This window comes from Geotrypetes seraphini, chromosome 7 (genome assembly GCF_902459505.1).
Source record: "Geotrypetes seraphini chromosome 7, aGeoSer1.1, whole genome shotgun sequence".
Classification (NCBI taxonomy): domain Eukaryota; kingdom Metazoa; phylum Chordata; class Amphibia; order Gymnophiona; family Dermophiidae; genus Geotrypetes; species Geotrypetes seraphini.
In genome coordinates, this window is record NC_047090.1 from 7992546 (window position 1) to 8009897 (window position 17352).

Here is a 17352-nt window from a genome sequence, read left to right on the forward strand (position 1 = left end):
GGTCCCCTGCTGTGGCAGGGAGTCCCTTGGGACCCTCGGGGGGTTTTTCTCCTGAATTTTTCTTTTCTTTATGCAGAGCCTATTTTCAGGCGGCTGGGGGTCCCGGTTGCGCCCAGGGGGTTTCGGGGGGTGGGTTTTCCTCCGCGCTCCCTGCGGCTTTGCCTCTTTCGTCTGGCGTGACGTCCCCTCCGCCGCCTCCCTTGTCCAAGCGTCCGCGGGTGTCGTGGGACGAGAATTTGTGGTCGGAGGAACGGGTCGGTCTGGAGGAGGACCTGGACCCTTCTGAGGAGTTCCAGGACTCTCTGGAGGGGACGGAAGCTGGCGGCGGGTTGTCGGATTTCCCGTTCTCCAGTGACGAGGCGTCCGTGGTGCGCCTTTTTCAGAAAGATGAGCTGCCTGACCTTATTCAACAGGTTTCTTCGGTTTTGCGTTTTGAGGACGCGCCGCCGGAGACTCCGCGTGTGGGGGACCCCCTGTTACGGGGGATCCGTTCCGTTTCCCGCTCTTTTCCTATGCATCAGGATATTCGGGATATTATTCTGGAGCAGTGGAAAACGCCGGAGACGCCGTTTCGGCTGGCGCGCAGCATGGCTCGCCTGTATCCCATTCCTGAAGGGGATCGGGCTACGTTAGCTTCGCCAGTCGTGGATGCGGTGGTCTCGGCAATTTCCAAGCGGCATACCGTGCCTGTTGAGGGCGGTTCTGCCTTGCGGGACCCTGAGGAGCGCAAATTGGAGAGCATCCTTAAGCAAAATTTTCAGGTCTCTGCCTTTGGGGTCCAGGCGGCTATTTGTGGGGGACTGGTCGCTCGCGCCGTTTTTCGGTGGGCGGAGCGGGTCTTGGATCGAGAGTCTGACGACTGGTCTCTGGTGGATCAGGAGGTTGCGAAGATTGAGATGGCGGCCTCATTCCTCTCATATGCTCTATATGACTTGGTGCGGATATCGGCTAAGTCTATGGCTTTTGGCGTGGCCGCAAGGCGTGTGTTGTGGCTGCGCGCTTGGGCGGCGGATGCTGCGTCCAAAGCTAAGCTTACTAAATTTCCCTTTCGGGGGTCGTTTTTGTTTGGAGAGGACTTGGATAAGTTGATTCAGACTCTGTCGGACTCGAAAGTTCCCCGTCTGCCGGAGGACCGTGCCCGCCCGGCGTCTCGGGGGGGTGCGGCCAGGGGGCGTTTGCGAGATTTTCGCAAGTATCGCCCTGGGCGTGGGGCTGCTTCTTTCCAGTCTCCGGGATTTTCCCGGGGTCGGTTCTTCCAGCGCATGCAGCCCTTTCGGGGGGCCCGTCGGGGGGCAGGGAATCCCTCCGCCGGTTCCCCCGCTTCCCGTCCTGCACAATGACGCCTTGCCGGCGCCCCCTTTGGTTCCGGTGGGGGCTCAGCTGCGCGAATTTTTCCCCAAATGGGCCGAGATCACGTCCGATCGGTGGGTCCTGGAGGTGGTGCGGGACGGTTATGCCCTGGAGTTCGCCCGCTCTCTGCCGGATTTTTTCCTCGCTTCTCCGTGTCAGACTCCGGGGAAGACGCAGGCTTTTCGCCAGACCCTTCAGCGCTTGCTAGATCTCAGGGCAGTTGTTCCGGTGCCCCCTCCGGAGTGGGGCACGGGCAGGTACTCCATTTACTTTGTGGTGCCCAAAAAGGAGGGGACCTTTCGGCCCATCCTCGATTTAAAAGGGGTCAACAGGGCTCTCAAGATTCCCTCTTTCCGTATGGAAACTCTGCGGTCGGTCATTCTGGCGGTTCAGCCGGGGGAGTTTCTCACTTCTCTCGATCTGACGGAGGCCTACTTGCATGTTCCCATTCGGGCCTCTCATCAGCGTTTCCTGCGCTTTGCGATCTTGGGTCGGCACTTTCAGTTCTGTGCGCTTCCCTTTGGGCTGGCCACGGCTCCTCGGACGTTCACCAAGGTGATGGTGGTCGTCGCGGCAGCCTTGCGGTCGGAGGGCATCCTGGTACACCCCTACCTGGACGACTGGTTAATTCGGGCAAAGTCGTTGCAGGAAAGCTCCCGGGTTACTGCTCGGGTGGTGGAGTTTCTCCGGTCGCTGGGCTGGGTGGTCAACCTTTCCAAGAGTCGGTTGGTCCCGGCTCAGCGTCTGGAGTACCTAGGGGTGCTGTTCGACACCTCCTTGGGGAGGGTCTTCCTCCCAGAGGGCCGGGTGAGCAAATTGCAATCTCAGATTCGCCTGCTTTTGGCGTCCCGGTGTCCTCGGGCGCGAGATTTCCTCCAGGTCTTGGGGTCGATGGCGGCGTCCCTGGACGTGGTGAGGTGGGCGCGGGCCCACATGCGTCCTCTCCAGTATGCTCTGCTCCGGAGGTGGTCTCCCCAGAGGCACGGGATGGATGTTCCGGTTCCCCTGCGAGGCTTGGCGCGCTGCAGTCTGCGTTGGTGGCTCCAGACCCCTCACCTTGTTCAGGGGGTGGGTCTGGATCTCCCGCAGTGGACGGTGCTCCTGACGGATGCGAGTCTCTTGGGTTGGGGGGCTCAGTGTTTGGGTCACTCGGCTCAGGGCACCTGGTCCGCGGAGGAGGCCGCCTGGTCGATCAACGTGTTGGAGACCAGATCGGTCCGTCTGGCGCTGTTGGCTTTCCACTCCCTGTTGATGGGCAAGTCGGTCAGAGTGCTGTCGGACAATGCCACGGCGGTGGCTTATGTCAATCGTCAGGGGGGCACCAAGAGCACTCAGGTGGCGCAGGAGGCGGCTCTGCTCATGGTTTGGGCGGAATCCCATCTGCTGGACCTCTCGGCCTCTCATATAGCCGGAGTAGAAAATGTTCAGGCAGACTTCCTCAGTCGTCACTTCCTAGATCCAGGAGAGTGGTGTCTCGGCGCCGAGGCGTTTCAGTTGATAGTGCAGGCTTGGGGGCAGCCCCTGATGGACCTGATGGCCACGGGTGGCAACGCCAAAGTGCCCCGCTTCTTCAGTCGTCGCAGGGACGGTCTGGCCGAGGGTCTGGATGCTCTGGTCCAGCAGTGGCCAACGGAGAGGCTGTTGTATGTGTTCCCTCCTTGGCCGCTGGTGGGCAGAGTGCTTCTTCGCATTGTTCACCATCTGGGTTTGGTGGTGCTGGTGGCGCCGGATTGGCCTCGCCGTCCGTGGTATGCGGATCTGGTGAGGCACCTGGTAGCGGATCCTCTTCCTCTGCCTCTCTCGGACGACCTTCTGATGCAGGGTCCCATTCCCATGTTCGACCCGTCTCCCTTCTGTCTTACGGCGTGGCTCTTGAAAGGGGTCGCCTTAGCAAGAAGGGATATTCAGACAAGGTGATCTCTACACTGTTGGGGTCCCGGAGGCTTTCTACCTCTCGGGCTTATGTGCGGGTTTGGCGTCTCTTTGAGGAATGGTGTCGGGCGCGGGGAGTGACCTCTTTTCGCGCTTCTCTGCCTAACATTCTAGAGTTCTTGCAGGATGGCCTGGATAGAGGCCTGGCTTGGTCTTCTCTCCGGGTTCATCTTGCGGCCCTGTCGGCTTTTCGAGGGTTGGTGTCAGGTCAGCGTTTATCGGCTCTTCCTGATGTGATTCGGTTTTTGCGGGCGGCCAAGTTGCTTAGGCCTCCCCTACGGCCCTCGGTTCCCTCTTGGGATCTTAATCTGGTTCTCTCTGTTTTGGTGCGTCCGCCTTTTGAGCCCTTGGACGTCTGTTCTTTGAAGGACCTTACTTTGAAGGCGGTCTTTTTGGTGGCCATTACTTCTGCTAGGCGTGTTTCTGAGCTGCAGGGTTTCTCTTGTAGGGCTCCCTTCTTGGAGTTTTCTAGGGAGCGGGTCGTCTTGCGGCCTGTTCCTTCCTTTCTGCCGAAGGTTGTTTCTCCTTTTCATGTCAATCAATCGGTGGTTCTCCCGGTCTTGGGTGGTCGGGAGGGCTCTTCTGAGCAACGGCAGCTGCGCAAGTTGGATGTCGGTCGGGTCCTTCGCTCTTATGTGCAGCGGACCCAGGAATTCCGGAAGTCCGATCATCTCTTTGTCCTCCTGGCGGGTCCTCGTCGGGGAGCTGGCGCTTCTAAGGCTACTATTGCGCGCTGGATCAAGGAGACGATTGCTTCCGCTTATCTTCTGAAACAGCAGCCTGTTCCGGAGTTTCTCAAGGCTCATTCCACTCGGGGTCAGGCGGCTTCTTGGGCTGAGTCGTCGCTCGTGCCTCCAGTGGATATTTGTAAGGCTGCGGTTTGGTCTTCCTTGCATTCCTTTGTTCGTCATTATCGGGTTGATGTGCAGGCGCGTCGGGACGCGGTGTTCGGTGAGCGTGTATTGGTATCGGCCCTTCGGGGGTCCCGCCCGTGAGAGGGACTGCTTTGGTACGTCCCATTCGTAAAGTTAACCTCTACTGGTCTGGAGAGTGCTAAAGAAGGAGAAATTAGGTTCTTACCTGCTAATTTACTTTCTTTTAGCTTCTCCAGACCAGTAGAGGTCCCCACCCTGTCTGTTGTTGTTGTTGGGGCTGTTGCGCGGGCAGTTTTTGGTTTTTGCTGCGGGTTCTAGTATTTTTCTAGGGCCGGGGAGAATTGAAGAACAGCGGCTGTGGCTCGGCTGGCTTAGCTGGCGAGCTGTGGGGACATTCTTCCTTCGGGAATTTCTCCTCTGCATTTTCCAACAGCATTTTGGGTATGTTATTTGTTACTCCTTTCGGAGTATTGTTTTTTCTCTCTGTTGTTTTCCAGTTCTTGGTTCTGCTTGGCTATTCGGCAGACTGAGGGAAATAGAGAGGAGGGGCTAGGATATACTGTCCCAAAGTTTTGTTTTCAGTCTCCACCTGCTGGTCATGATTAGATATATACCCATTCGTAAAGTTAACCTCTACTGGTCTGGAGAAGCTAAAAGAAAGTAAATTAGCAGGTAAGAACCTAATTTCTCCTTCTTCATCATAGTTCCGGATGAAAAAACAGGTTCATTTGTGAGTTTTATTAGACATCTGTTGGACATAAGAAAATTGTCATGCTGGGTCAGACCAAAGGCCAATTGAGTCTGGTTTCCTCTTTCTAGTGGTGGCCAGTCAAGGTCACAAGTAGTTTCATAACTTGATGCACTGCCCTTCGCTGTAAATAGAGCAACTTACAAAATAAAATGAATCAAAGCACAATCAAACTGTGCAGGTAATGAACATGACATGTACAGAACACTAGTAATAACTTGAAAACGCCCCATTATTCTATTCGCCACATTATGTCACTTTAAGGAGAAGAACGATTGAATCTAACGAATAGAGGAAAAAAAGCCTCAGAGTATATGATAAGCAGTTTCTTTTTATAAGCTTTATCCAATTCATTCACTGACCAAAAAACCCTCCATATAGAACTTACATATAATTTCTTGTTAACCAGATACAACGAATCTGTTTAAGTTTGTCAAGGAGCTGATTAACTGCTTCTATGACTATTCTTGCAGAAGAAAAGAATTTATCTTGAAAACCACAGGTCTTCCCTATGATGGCCAGCATTTCGTGGCATCCAACTACTGCTTTGGGGTTTAAAGACCAAAATCTAACAAAAAGACAGCGTGTCACCAATTAAGATATGCTTATAGCTGCAAACAGTGTCAAAAATTACTGTAGACTTATACAGAAACATAGAAATAGACGGCAGATAAGGGCCACGGCCCATCTAGTCTGCCCACCCTAATGACCCCTATCTTTCTCTGTGAATAGATCCCACGTGTCTATCCCATTTGGCCTTAAAATCGGGCACGCTGCTGGCCTCAATCACCTGTAGTGGAAGACTGTTCCAGCGATCAACCACTCTTTCAGTGAAAAAGAACTTCCTGGTGTCTCCTCGCAGTTTCCCTCCCCTGAGTTTCCACGGATGCCCCCTTGTTGTCGTGGGACCCTTGAAAAAGAAGATATCTTCCTCCGCCTCGATGCAGCCCGTAAGATACTTGAACGTCTCGATCATGTCTCCCCTCTCTCTGCGCTCCTCGAGCGAGTATAGCTGCAATTTGTCAAGCCGTTCTTCATATGGAAGATCCTTGAGTCCCGAGACCATCCGGGTGGCCATTCTCTGCACCGACTCCAGTCTCAGCACATCCTTGCGATAATGTGGCCTCCAAAATTGCACACAGTATTCCAGGTGGGGCCTCACCATGGATCTATACAATGGCATAATGACTTCCTCCTTACGGCTGACGAAACCCCTTCGTATGCAACCCATTATTTGTCTTGCCTTGGATGAAGCCTGCTCCACTTGATTGGCAGACTTCATGTCCTCACTGACGATTACCCCCAAGTCTCGTTCTGCTACCGTTTTTGCTAGGATCTCGCCATTAAGGGTATAAGACTTGCGTGGATTTTGGCTGCCCAGGTGCATAATTTTGCATTTTTTGGCATTGAAGTTGAGTTGCCATGTCTTAGACCAGCGCTCCAGCAGGAGTAGGTCGTGCATCATGTTGTCGGGCATTGAATCTTCGTCTGTTGTGCATTTGCCCACTACATTACTTAGTTTGGCGTCATCGGCGAATAATGTTATTTTACCTCGAAGCCCTTCTGCCAAGTCCCTTATAAAGATGTTGAATAGGATTGGGCCCAAGACCGAGCCCTGTGGCACTCCACTGATCACCTCCGTCATTTCGGAGGGGGTGCCATTCACCACCACCCTTTGAAGCCTACCTCCAAGCCAGCTCCCAACCCATATTCTTTATTATACAGTGGACAAAAAAAAAATGGTGTTATAACGTTTAGACAACGCCCTGATCAATCGGTGTTGCATCTGTTCCCCTTGATCAATGACGTTGCAATGGTGAGTGATGACATAAGAACATAAGTTGCCCCCGCTGAGTCAGACCAGAGGTCCATCTTGCTCAGCGGTCCGCTCCCGCGGCGGCCCATCAGGCCTAGTGCCTGAACAGTGGTCCCTGATTAATTTTGTAAATTAATCCCATCCCTATAATCTACCTCTACTCTTATCTGTACCCCTCAATCCCTTTGTCTTCCAAGTACCTATCCAAAGCTTCTTTGAACCCCTGTAGCATGCTCCTGTTTATCACATCCTCTGGTAGCGCGTTCCATGTATCCACCACCCTCTGTGTGAAAAAGAACTTCCTGGATTGTTTTCGGGGGTGTTTTACATTGCCGACAGAACCTGCTTGACTCAAGCTTTATAAACCTGTTTAGTTTTTTTTTTTTCCATCTCTATTGGGGGTTTGATATAAGAGAGGGAAGACCAAACCTGTGCTGCCCAACATGTAATTGGGTGGTACAGGTTTGGTTTTCTCTCCCTCTGGATTTAAAACAAATGAGAATATATTCTTTTGCCATGATATGGAAACATATTAAGGAAGTATTTGTTGTGATATGTTTTTGTTATGTCTTTTCTTGCAATATTGACTTGTATCTTCTCTGTAGCAGACTGTGATGCACTTTGGACCTCTATTTAAGGGGAATTGGCAGAATGTACTGTAAATGCTACTTAACATAACATATATGTTCAATTATGCATTTTTACAAAATTATTCTGGAATGGTTGGTATAGGAATGATCAAAACTGTTGAATTCAATTAGCAGGTTTTTTTTTGGGTGGGGGGTGGAGAACACGAGGCCTGAAAGTTAATTCACAGGGGTTTTGCACTTGCCTGGGATGCCAGGTATTTTTGAACTGGTCCTGTCCATTGACAGACATATCAAGTTTATTAAGTTTCAAGTTTATTAATACATTTGATGAATCGCCTATTAAAATTGCTAAGCGATGTACAAAATCCGAGTAAAGAATAATAAAGAGAAACTAACATTTTAACAATGATTGCATAAAATACAGACATGAATTGGGAGGGAAAAAATTAAAAGTTACAATCTTAAATTTTTGGTAGAAAAAAGGAAAAAACAAAAGGTAAGGGGTAATTAATCCATAGCACAGTTAGGAGCATCTCTAAAAAATATAAAAGTTTCAAATATTAAAAGCATCATTAAATAGATAGGTTTTTAAACATTTTTTAAATGTTGCGATGTCATTTTCAGTTCTAATATATTGAGGCAGAGTGTTCCATCATTGAGGTCCCATCACTGTGAACATATCAGATCTTCTTGTTCCTATGATTTTCAGAGAGGGGACTGAAAGCAGATGTTGGCCAGATGATCGAAGAAGGCGTTGGGTACTGTGTGGGATTAGAAATCTAGAAATAAATTGAGGTTCATTAGATGCTAATGTTTTGAAAATAAGCAACATTATTTTAAAGATAATCCTATGACCGATTGGCAGCCGGTGGGCGTCTATCAGTAATGGTGAGTATCCTGCATTTCATAGTTTTCCTTGCTAGCTCTTAGATGACTATATAATTCAGTGTACTGTGGTATTTCCCTGAGAGATCAGCAGGGGGTGGGAGTGTTTAGTCTGTTCGGAGAGACTGCTGCATGATGCCTCCTCTCCCAAAATCGTGTAACCCTTTGTCATCATTTTGTTCAGACAGGCAGCAGAAATGAACAAGGTGATGCAGGAGCTGGGAAAGACGCTAACAGACCAAGATATCAATTTGGTGGCGGCACAGCATTTTGAATCGCAGCAGGTTGGGGGTGGTATTTTTATCCTGCGTTTTGCTCTATTTCATTCCTCTGTGGTCCAGTGGTGTAGCTGCTTTCTTGAGTCCATGTAATTGTTTTGTAAACTGCTTCAAATCCTTTGGGAGATTGAGCGGTATATAAGACAGGCAGAGGCGCTGCCTCCCTGCAGCAGGTGTCCACAGAACGAGCAAGAAAGGCAAAAGGATCCACACCAGCTGAAGCGCAAGAATATCGCAGATGAGCAAAGCAGCAAGATGGAAGAAATTAAGGTTTAGGGTTGCTTTTACTAAGCTGCGGTAGTGTTTTTAGCTTGCGCTACGCGGAAAAACTAACGCCAGCTCAATGGAGGCATTAGCGTCTATGCACGCGGCAATGTAGCATGCCCTAAAACCGCTAGCACAGCTTAGTAAAAGGAACCTTAGTTTGTTAAATAACTGCAACACTTGGATATATCCAAATAAGCCCTCGCACCCAACGGGGCTGTTTTGCCAGTCAGGTTGCATCAGGGATAAAAACACACAAATAGCACATGCTCATAATGTGTAATTGTATACATAAAAACACTGAACGGCACAGTTCAGAGTCAAATACCAAGTAGAAGAAAAACTACAAGATGTTTTCAGTAGCTGGAATGTCTCTTTGGAATAAGTTGTCGGGAAATCTAAGATTCAGCACTGACCGTTTTAGTTTCAAAAAGCTGTTGAACGCCTATTTGTAGAGCTGCTCGGCTTTCATATTAATATATATCCTGGTAGATGTATCTTCTGTCTTTACTCTGTTTCTTTGAGTCAATAAGTGGATTCTTAAGGGCCTTTGTAATTAATTGCCTGGGCTTTGTCTGTTGGGTGCAACTGGTATTTGTTTTTTTAGAAAATGTATTTTATGGTACTGGAATTTTAGCTCTAATTTTAGAATTGTAATTTTGTCTTATATTCTGCAATTATGTATGTTTATTTTTATGGCTACCGCTTTGTTTAAAGGTGGTATAGAAATTTTAAAAATAATGCAAACTTGTCACACCAATCCACTTGGCATGTTTTTTGACTTTGAATTGTGCTGTTCATTGTTCTTATGTATGCAGTTGTACATTAAGAGCATGTGAATTTTATTAACGTAATTATTTGGATTGTTTTATTGTTTCCACAAATGTACTTTTACCCCGATGTAGTCTCATTTGGCAAAACATGGCCATGTTGGGTGTGATTGATTTTTGTTTTACATTCATCCAACTTTAATTTCTTCCATCCAATTGCTTTATTGATGCCACCCCTTGTGCAGACCTCCGCAGAACATCCCACAGTCATAAACGTGGAAGAAATTTGCAAGCATAGATTGGCCAGATGATGAAAAGAATAAGAAAAAAGAAACCTGGTAGATCCCTTTTCTTGCAATTCACTCTCAAGCAGTGGCTTATCCAGGACTGGCTTATTTGGTAGGGCCTGAGGTTAATATTGGCGGGCATTAGGGAATAAAGATGCAGACATGGTATCTCCAAGTCTTCTCTCAATGGCTAGTGGATAGGCCTGACTTGCAATGTGGAGGGGCCATGGCCCACCCAGGCCCACTCTGCCTGCACTACTGCTGCCAAGAATGAACAATAGCTTTCCTGAAGCAGTCTGCTTTAGCTGAGATAATATTCATGCACTTCAATTTTCTCTCATCTATATGTTCTAACTCCACTTATACCCGATGGTGTCTATTAAGATTACAACTGCCTTGGGTGAATTTCTTCAAAAAGGCAGTAAATAAATTCTAATGCACACAAGACCAAAGTAAGCAGGAGACAGTAAATCACCCTGGGTTAGAGAGAGTCGGAGAGATGTACCTGTTACCAGTTCTGAGGGTTCATAGTCAGATGCGCGCAAGACAAAAGCGCCAAGACAAGTGAGCGCCAAGATAAGTGTGAGCGCAAGACAATTCAGTGCGAATGATTCATAGTAAAATGCACAAGCTGATTTGTCTTCGCACATTTGTCCGCGCACTTTTGTCTAGTGCGCATTTGACTTGCCACCGTTCTGAGAGTGCCCTTAGCTCCTCATTTCCTGTTTTTAATACATTTCGGACACTTGTACCTGACAGATGTGCACATCTGAGCATTGCTCACTGGCTTTTGATCTGCTGAGGAATATTTTAAATGGATGCAATTGAAGCAGGCTATTCAGGAAGGGTTCCCTGAATGGAAGAATCTTAATACTCAATATAGTTTGCCAATCCTTTGTTTTCAAGCAGATTTTCTAGGACACCAAGCTGCAAAATGGTATAAGATTATATATGAATTTTCAAACAAAAAAAAGAGAACAGGACTTAGGGACATTTGGAGTATTGAGATAGGACAGACAATTTCTGCATCTCAATGGCAAAAATTTTGGTCCTGGAGAATACATACTACAAGGTCAGCATCTATGAGTCAAACATGGATGTTTTTATTACATAGAGTTTTATGGACCCCTACAAGATTACAGAAATTAGATAGTAGTAGATCTAATAGATGCTGGCATTGTAAGATAGAAGTGGGGACATTAGATCATTTATTATTCTTTTGTCCCTGTATTAATTCCTTTTGGAAATTAATTTGGCCCCAAATTAATAAATTATTAGAAAATCATGTTGGACTATCATATGATACAATATTATTTGGAACAACAATGAGAACACAGAGTCCGATATCAGCTAACAATAATAAACTTTTATTAATTTTAACAGGGGTCGCCATTCAGCAAATTACTCAGAATTGGAAAGATTACACTAAATTAAATTACACTTTCTGGTGGAATTCAATTTGTCATATATATAAAATGGAAAAAGTAATGGCATTACAACAAGGTTATATTAAAAAATTTAATAAAATATGGGGACCATTGACAAATTATTCTACTGATCAGATATCATAACACATGTATAGAACATATAGAGGGGTAGGGAAGGGAAAAATATTGTAATAATAATATGATATAAAATTTTGATAAAGGGTTTCTTTAATTTACAATGTAAGAACATTTATTGATAATTTCAAGTGTTTCTTTATAATTGAATGTAATACATGTATTTCACTTGATGTAAGAATTTAAAAAGAATAAAAATTATTTACAAAAAAAAAAAATACATTTCGGACACTTGTACCTGACAGATGTGCACATCTGAGCATTGCTCACTGGCTTTTGATCTGCTGAGGAATTATCCCTTGAAGGCTGTGGAAAGTGTGTGTATTGGGCGAGGAAGGGCGCCATCTCTCTAAAGCAGCCACGCAGCCCCTGCTCTCGTAGTCCTCTCTCGACCATGCCCCTCTGATGTCCCGCTGCTGTTTTTCCTCAGGTGTTGGAAAACAAATGGGCCAATGAGCTAAAACAAGTGACCACCATTCAAAAGCAGGAATACCAAGAATGGGTGATCAAGCTTCATCAGGACCTGAAGAATCCTAACATCACTCTCAGGTAGATGGTGGGGCAGCGAGCAGATCCAGAACTTTCCATGCCTAGAGAACCCTGCCAGCTGAAGAAGCTACGACTACTATTAATTATTTATAGTGCGCTAACAGATGTACGCAGTGCTATACAGCGTCACAAAGGAGACAGTGCCTGCCTGAGTGAGCTTACAATCTGACAATCAAAACAGACAAACAGGATGCCAGGGTAGGGGTTACATTAAGAGGGGATGATTAAATTGCTGGCTAGGGTGGTGAGCAGAGGGGAGTAGGGTTATGAGTTCAAGGCTGTCTCAAAAAGGCGGGTTTTCAGCCTTCTTTTCAATAAGGGAAAGGGTGTGGCAGACGGACTCAAATAGTTTATTCCAGGCAGTGTACTGAAAGGAACGAAGTCTGGAATTGGAAGTGAAGGAGAAGGGTTCAGATAAAAGCAATTTGTCTGAGGAATGGAGTTCTCGGAGAGGTGTATAAGGAGAGAGAAGAGATACTGAGGGGCTGCAGAATGAACACACTTGTAGGTTAGTGTTGGGAGTTTGAACTGTATGCAAAGGCGGATAGGGAGCCAGTGAAGTGATCTGAGGAGAGGGGTGAGGTGAGTGTAGTGAGGTTGGCAGAAAATGGAGAGGTGGTTCATCAGGAGACCTTTTAGAAGTAAATTGCAGTAGTCTAAGCATGAAGTTATGAGAGCGTGAACATAGGTCCAGGTAGTGTGCTCAGAGAGGAAGGGCCAAATTTTGGTTGATGTGGTAGAGGTAGAAGTGACAAGCTTTAGTAGTCTGCTGGATGTAGGTAGAAAATGAAAGGTCAGAGTCGAAGACAACTCCAGAGTTATGAACAGAGGAGACAGGAAGGAGAGGAGCCGAGGGTTTAGGAGCAAACAGGGGCAGTTCAGTCTTGGACATGTTTAGTTTTCTGGTGGCGGCAGCAATATCAGACAGACAGACAGACAGAGACTTTTTCTTGGCTTTTAGGTGAAATTTCAAGTGTAGAGAGGTAGATATGGGAGTCATCAACATATAGGTGGGAGGAGATCAGAGCACCGAGGGAAGAGGTGTAGAGAGAGAAGAGAAGAGGTCCTAAGACAACCATTAGCGGAGTAGCAGCAGAGGAGGACCTAGCAGTTGGACTGCTCGCAGGCGGCAGGAGAGGATGGAAGCCCACAATGGACAGCTTATGAATCTGAGGTCCCTGTAGGGTTTACTCTATAGCACTCTCCGATTATAATACAACAAGCATTAATAAAGAGGCTGCCAGAGGCCCGAAACAGTGTATTCACTTCTTATCCTTGCATTTCAGTGATGAAATTATAGTTCAGCCCAGTCAGCTGCGGGAGCCTGTGGATGCCCGAGGAAGAATTTATGAAGAACAGCAGCAGCTAGAAGAAAGCTTTACCATTCATTTAGGTAAAGCTTTTAACATAAGATATACCAGTATTATCAAGGTAAATAAGTGTTTGCAGTTCAGAAGCATTAATGTTCGATCATTCGAACTTTGTTTCGACTAAGAAAGAGCGATCATGTGACAGAATGCTATATATCATTGTATTGGTTGAAATTAGAACATCTAATTCTTTATAAATTACTAGTTTTTTAGCCCGTTACATTAACGGGTGCTAGAATAGATGTGTAGACTTAGGCATTTCTTTCTCTCTTTCTGTATGTGTGTCTTTTTTTTCTTTCTCCCAGCCCCCCTTTCTTTCTGTCTCTCCCCCCTGTCCAGCAGTAGCCCTTCTCCCTTCCTTTTACCTTCCCCCTGTCTAGCAGAACCCCTTTCCTGCTCCCCCTGTCCAGCAGTACCCCTTCCCTGCTCCCCCTGTCCATCAGTAGCCCTTCTCCCTTCCTTTTACCTTCCCCCCTGTCTAGCAGAACCCCTTTCCTGCTCCCCCTGTCCAGTAGTAGCCCTTTTCTCTTCCTTTTACCTTCCCCCCTGTCTAGCAGAACCCCTTCCCTGCTCCCCCTGTCCATCAGTAGCCCTTCTCCCTTCCTTTTACCTTCCCCCCTTTCTAGCAGAACCCCTTTCCTGCTCCCCCTGTCCAGTAGTAGCCCTTTTCTCTTCCTTTTACCTTCCCCCCTGTCTAGCAGAACCCCTTCCCTGCTCCCCCTGTCCATCAGTAGCCCTTCTCCCTTCCTTTTACCTTCCCCCCTGTCTAGCAGAACCCCTTTCCTGCTCCCCCTGTCCAGTAGTAGCCCTTTTCTCTTCCTTTTATCTCCCCCTGTCCAGCAGTACCCCTTCCCTGCTCCCCCTGTCCATCAGTAGCCCTTCTCCCTTCTTTTTACCTACCAATATTCCTATTTCCACCTTTTTCCACCCCATCCAGCATCATTAGAGTACCTGTTGCATTGTTGATGTTCCAGTGTCTCCTCTGCCTTGGGTCTGGGCCGACTATTGTGGGCCAGGATTGCCAGGGGTGCCCTGTGGGACAGGCAGGGGCAAGGGTCATCAGAGGTGGGGGGGGGGTTCTGGGTGGCAGCGTGAGTTCACTCTGCCGTGTTGCGGGGAGCTGGTGTCTGCACTTCTAGCCACTTCCTCTAGAGTCCCTACTGCAGCACGCAGGCATCGCATCGCGCGGCGGTGACGTCCAGGCCTTGCACTGCCACGTCTCTCCTAAGCTGCGACGAAGAGGGCAGGGGGTGCTAGCCGCCGTGGCCTCCTCCCGGCAGCCGCCGCTCCGCACTGCCTTGCCGTGGCAGCGTCTAAAGACACTTCGGCCGGTAGGGCCATATTGTGAGGTGGAGAGCAGGGAAGCTTGACTGGCGCGCATGCGCACTTGTGCCACTGCGACAGATCGGGGCACATGCGGTGCGAGTGCGCATGCGCGCTTAGCGTTTTATTATATATGATTAGTCATGCCCGAGGCACTTGATACATAGCATTCTGCCATGTGAACCGCAGCGTATGTTGCGTTCGGTGACTCACGCTGACCTGCATATTTCAAAAGTGAAACAACTGCGGCTAGCTGTGTCTAGAGCTCACATGTTTTTGTGCGTGGGTCCTCGGGGGTGGAATAAGCTCCCAGGTTATTTACGGCAGCAAACAAATTTGAGTAGTTTCAGGAAAACGTTTAAGAAATATCTTTTCTGTAAGATGAAATATGGGATTGGATTTAAAGTTTTTTGTTCTGAGGCGCTGGTAGCCTCTTTGAAATTTTAGGAGGCTTTACATTATTATTATTATGTTGTATTGATGTTTCATCTTGGGTTTTGGCCAGGTACTAGTGACCTGGATTGGCCACCGTGAGAACGAGCTACTGGGCTTGATAGACCATTGGTCTGACCCAGGAAGGCTATTCTTATGCTATGTTCTTATGTATGTGATTTTTCTTATGCATGTATTTCATTGTGACCCACCTTGGGAAAGGTGGGATATAAATAAATACAAATACAAATTAATAAGATTCCTCAGCATGGGGGTTGGGGAATCATAGCACCCCCACAAGAGGTTAGGTTTATGGGAGGGATGTGGGGGGGCTCTGGGTGCTGCTGTGGTTGACTTTGGGGGGGATGTGGGGAGCACTCCTTCTTTGGGGGAGGTGTGGGGGCATAGCTCCCCCCCACACAAGAGGTCAGCTACATGGGGGGGCAATGGGTGCTGCCATGGTCGATTCATCGTGGCCGATTCAACGTCCTAGACCCGGCTCAGCACTGCACAGCAAACATTTTTTTCCCCTCAACGTTAAAACTGCCTCCTTTCGTTTTCCTATAGCCTCCTGATTTTTTTGGGATCCTAACTTTAACAACTTGGCCCTGTTTTCAAAGGGAACAATTTAGGATCTTAATTCCCAAAGTTATGGTTCCAACCACTTGAAAAGCTGATTTCCTTGAATTAACTGGCATTTCATCCGTAGAGGTGGAAGGCACTTGATTTTGCTTTGGACTGAAGGTTTCTTTTGGCCAAAGGCTGTATGTTACATTACATTAGGGACTTCTATTCTGCCTATACCTTGCAGTTCAAGGCGGATTACAAAAGAGCTAACTGGACATTTCCAGTGAAGTTACAACAGTATTGGTTGTTGTTTTTTTTTTGGTTACAAGGGAGGAGAGGTAGCTGGATTAATTCCGGAAGAACTTGCAAATTGGATATTAAATTGACTGTACGTTACTATGTGATATAACAAATAGATTACAGTTAGAGTACAAATAAGATTACGTTACATTTCAGGGATCTGAATACTTGGTTGGTGTTTTGGGGAGGAAGAGATTATTTAAGTGGAGGTTTTGGGGGAGAATTTATCTAGGAGGAGGGGGAAGGGTTGGGTTAAGATATCTGGATAAATTTTTTGAAAAGTAGAGTTTTGATTTCTTTGTATGTGTATGTCTTGCCCCCAGGAGCACAGCTGAAGACCATGCATAACTTGAGACTGCTCAGAGCAGACATGCTCGACTTCTGCAAGCATCAGCGGAATCGCCACAGTGGCATGAAGTTACACAGACTGCAGACTGCACTGTCCCTCTACTCATCCTCCCTGTGCGGCCTGGTCCTTCTGGTGGATAATCGCATCAATTCCTACAGTGGCATCAAGAGAGGTAATGGAGTAAGAGAGGGAATTGACCCCTCTAGCCAGGAGGGGCCAGAATCGACAACTAGCAAGCAAGACAGATCATTATGCTAGTGATAACTAGAGGGGAGGACATTTTAGGTTTTCAGTTCACAGGAAAATAGATTTATTTGGGGGTTTTTTGTTTTTTTTTAGCCTGTCCTCCCAAAGGAATTCAGAACGGGTTACAAATCAGGTACTGTCCCAGTGGGCTCACAATCTATCTAATGTGCCTGGGGCAATGGGGGGGATTAAGTGACTTGTCCAAGGTCACAAGGAGCAGTGCAGGGTTTGAACCCACAACCTCTAGGTGCTAAGGCTATGGCTCTAACCACTACTCCCCACTCTCTGCGTGGGGTTGTTTCACCTAGCTATGTATTTTAGTAACCTATGGCTGGAGCGAGTTGTTTTCACAGCATCTTGCTGCTGCTTTTGTTTATCAAAATGGTGATGTGATGGGGATGATCTGTATAAGGGACAGGTTTAAGATTTTTTTGTGACACTAGCTGAAAAATTTGCATGGTTGGTTGCGCAATTATGAAATAGTTCTGAGTAGGACTCCACCATCTCCTGAGAAGGACAAAATTGTACAAAAAAAAAATTGTGCCGAATCTTTTGGAGAGCTTTTTACCTGAAATGAATGTACCTAGAGATCAGGCCAAAGTTCCACATCATGATGTGTTTGTGCACATAAAGAGAAGAAGAAACCAAGCGGAGAATGAGACATCTACCTTGAAGACAATAAGTTTCAGTAATATAAACTCAAATAAAATACACACATATAAAGTCCTTTGTCTTGAAGACCCGACATGGTCCGTGTTTTGGCCTCCAAAAGGAAGCCTGCCTCAGGGGCGTAGTGGATAGTCTGAAAAATGCACATGGTATGAATGTAAAAGAAACAACATCAATAAGATCACTAAAA

General features: G+C 47.2%; 1 protein-coding gene across 7 annotated transcripts in view; it reads left to right on the top strand.

The window, feature by feature from the left end:
- The window catches only part of C7H12orf4 (chromosome 7 C12orf4 homolog), a 96551-nt gene that overhangs the window by 14167 nt on the left and 65032 nt on the right, over positions 1–17352 (top strand). For 6 of the 7 annotated variants that reach the window (XM_033952027.1, XM_033952031.1, XM_033952029.1 and 3 more), the window contains 4 exons: positions 8381–8480; positions 11788–11906; positions 13193–13299; positions 16222–16419. In XM_033952027.1, coding sequence (XP_033807918.1) covers positions 8381–8480; positions 11788–11906; positions 13193–13299; positions 16222–16419 — 524 coding nt within the window. The remainder of the gene's footprint in view (positions 1–8380; positions 8481–11787; positions 11907–13192; positions 13300–16221; positions 16420–17352) is intronic. The other variant, XM_033952033.1, reaches the window with a different exon arrangement.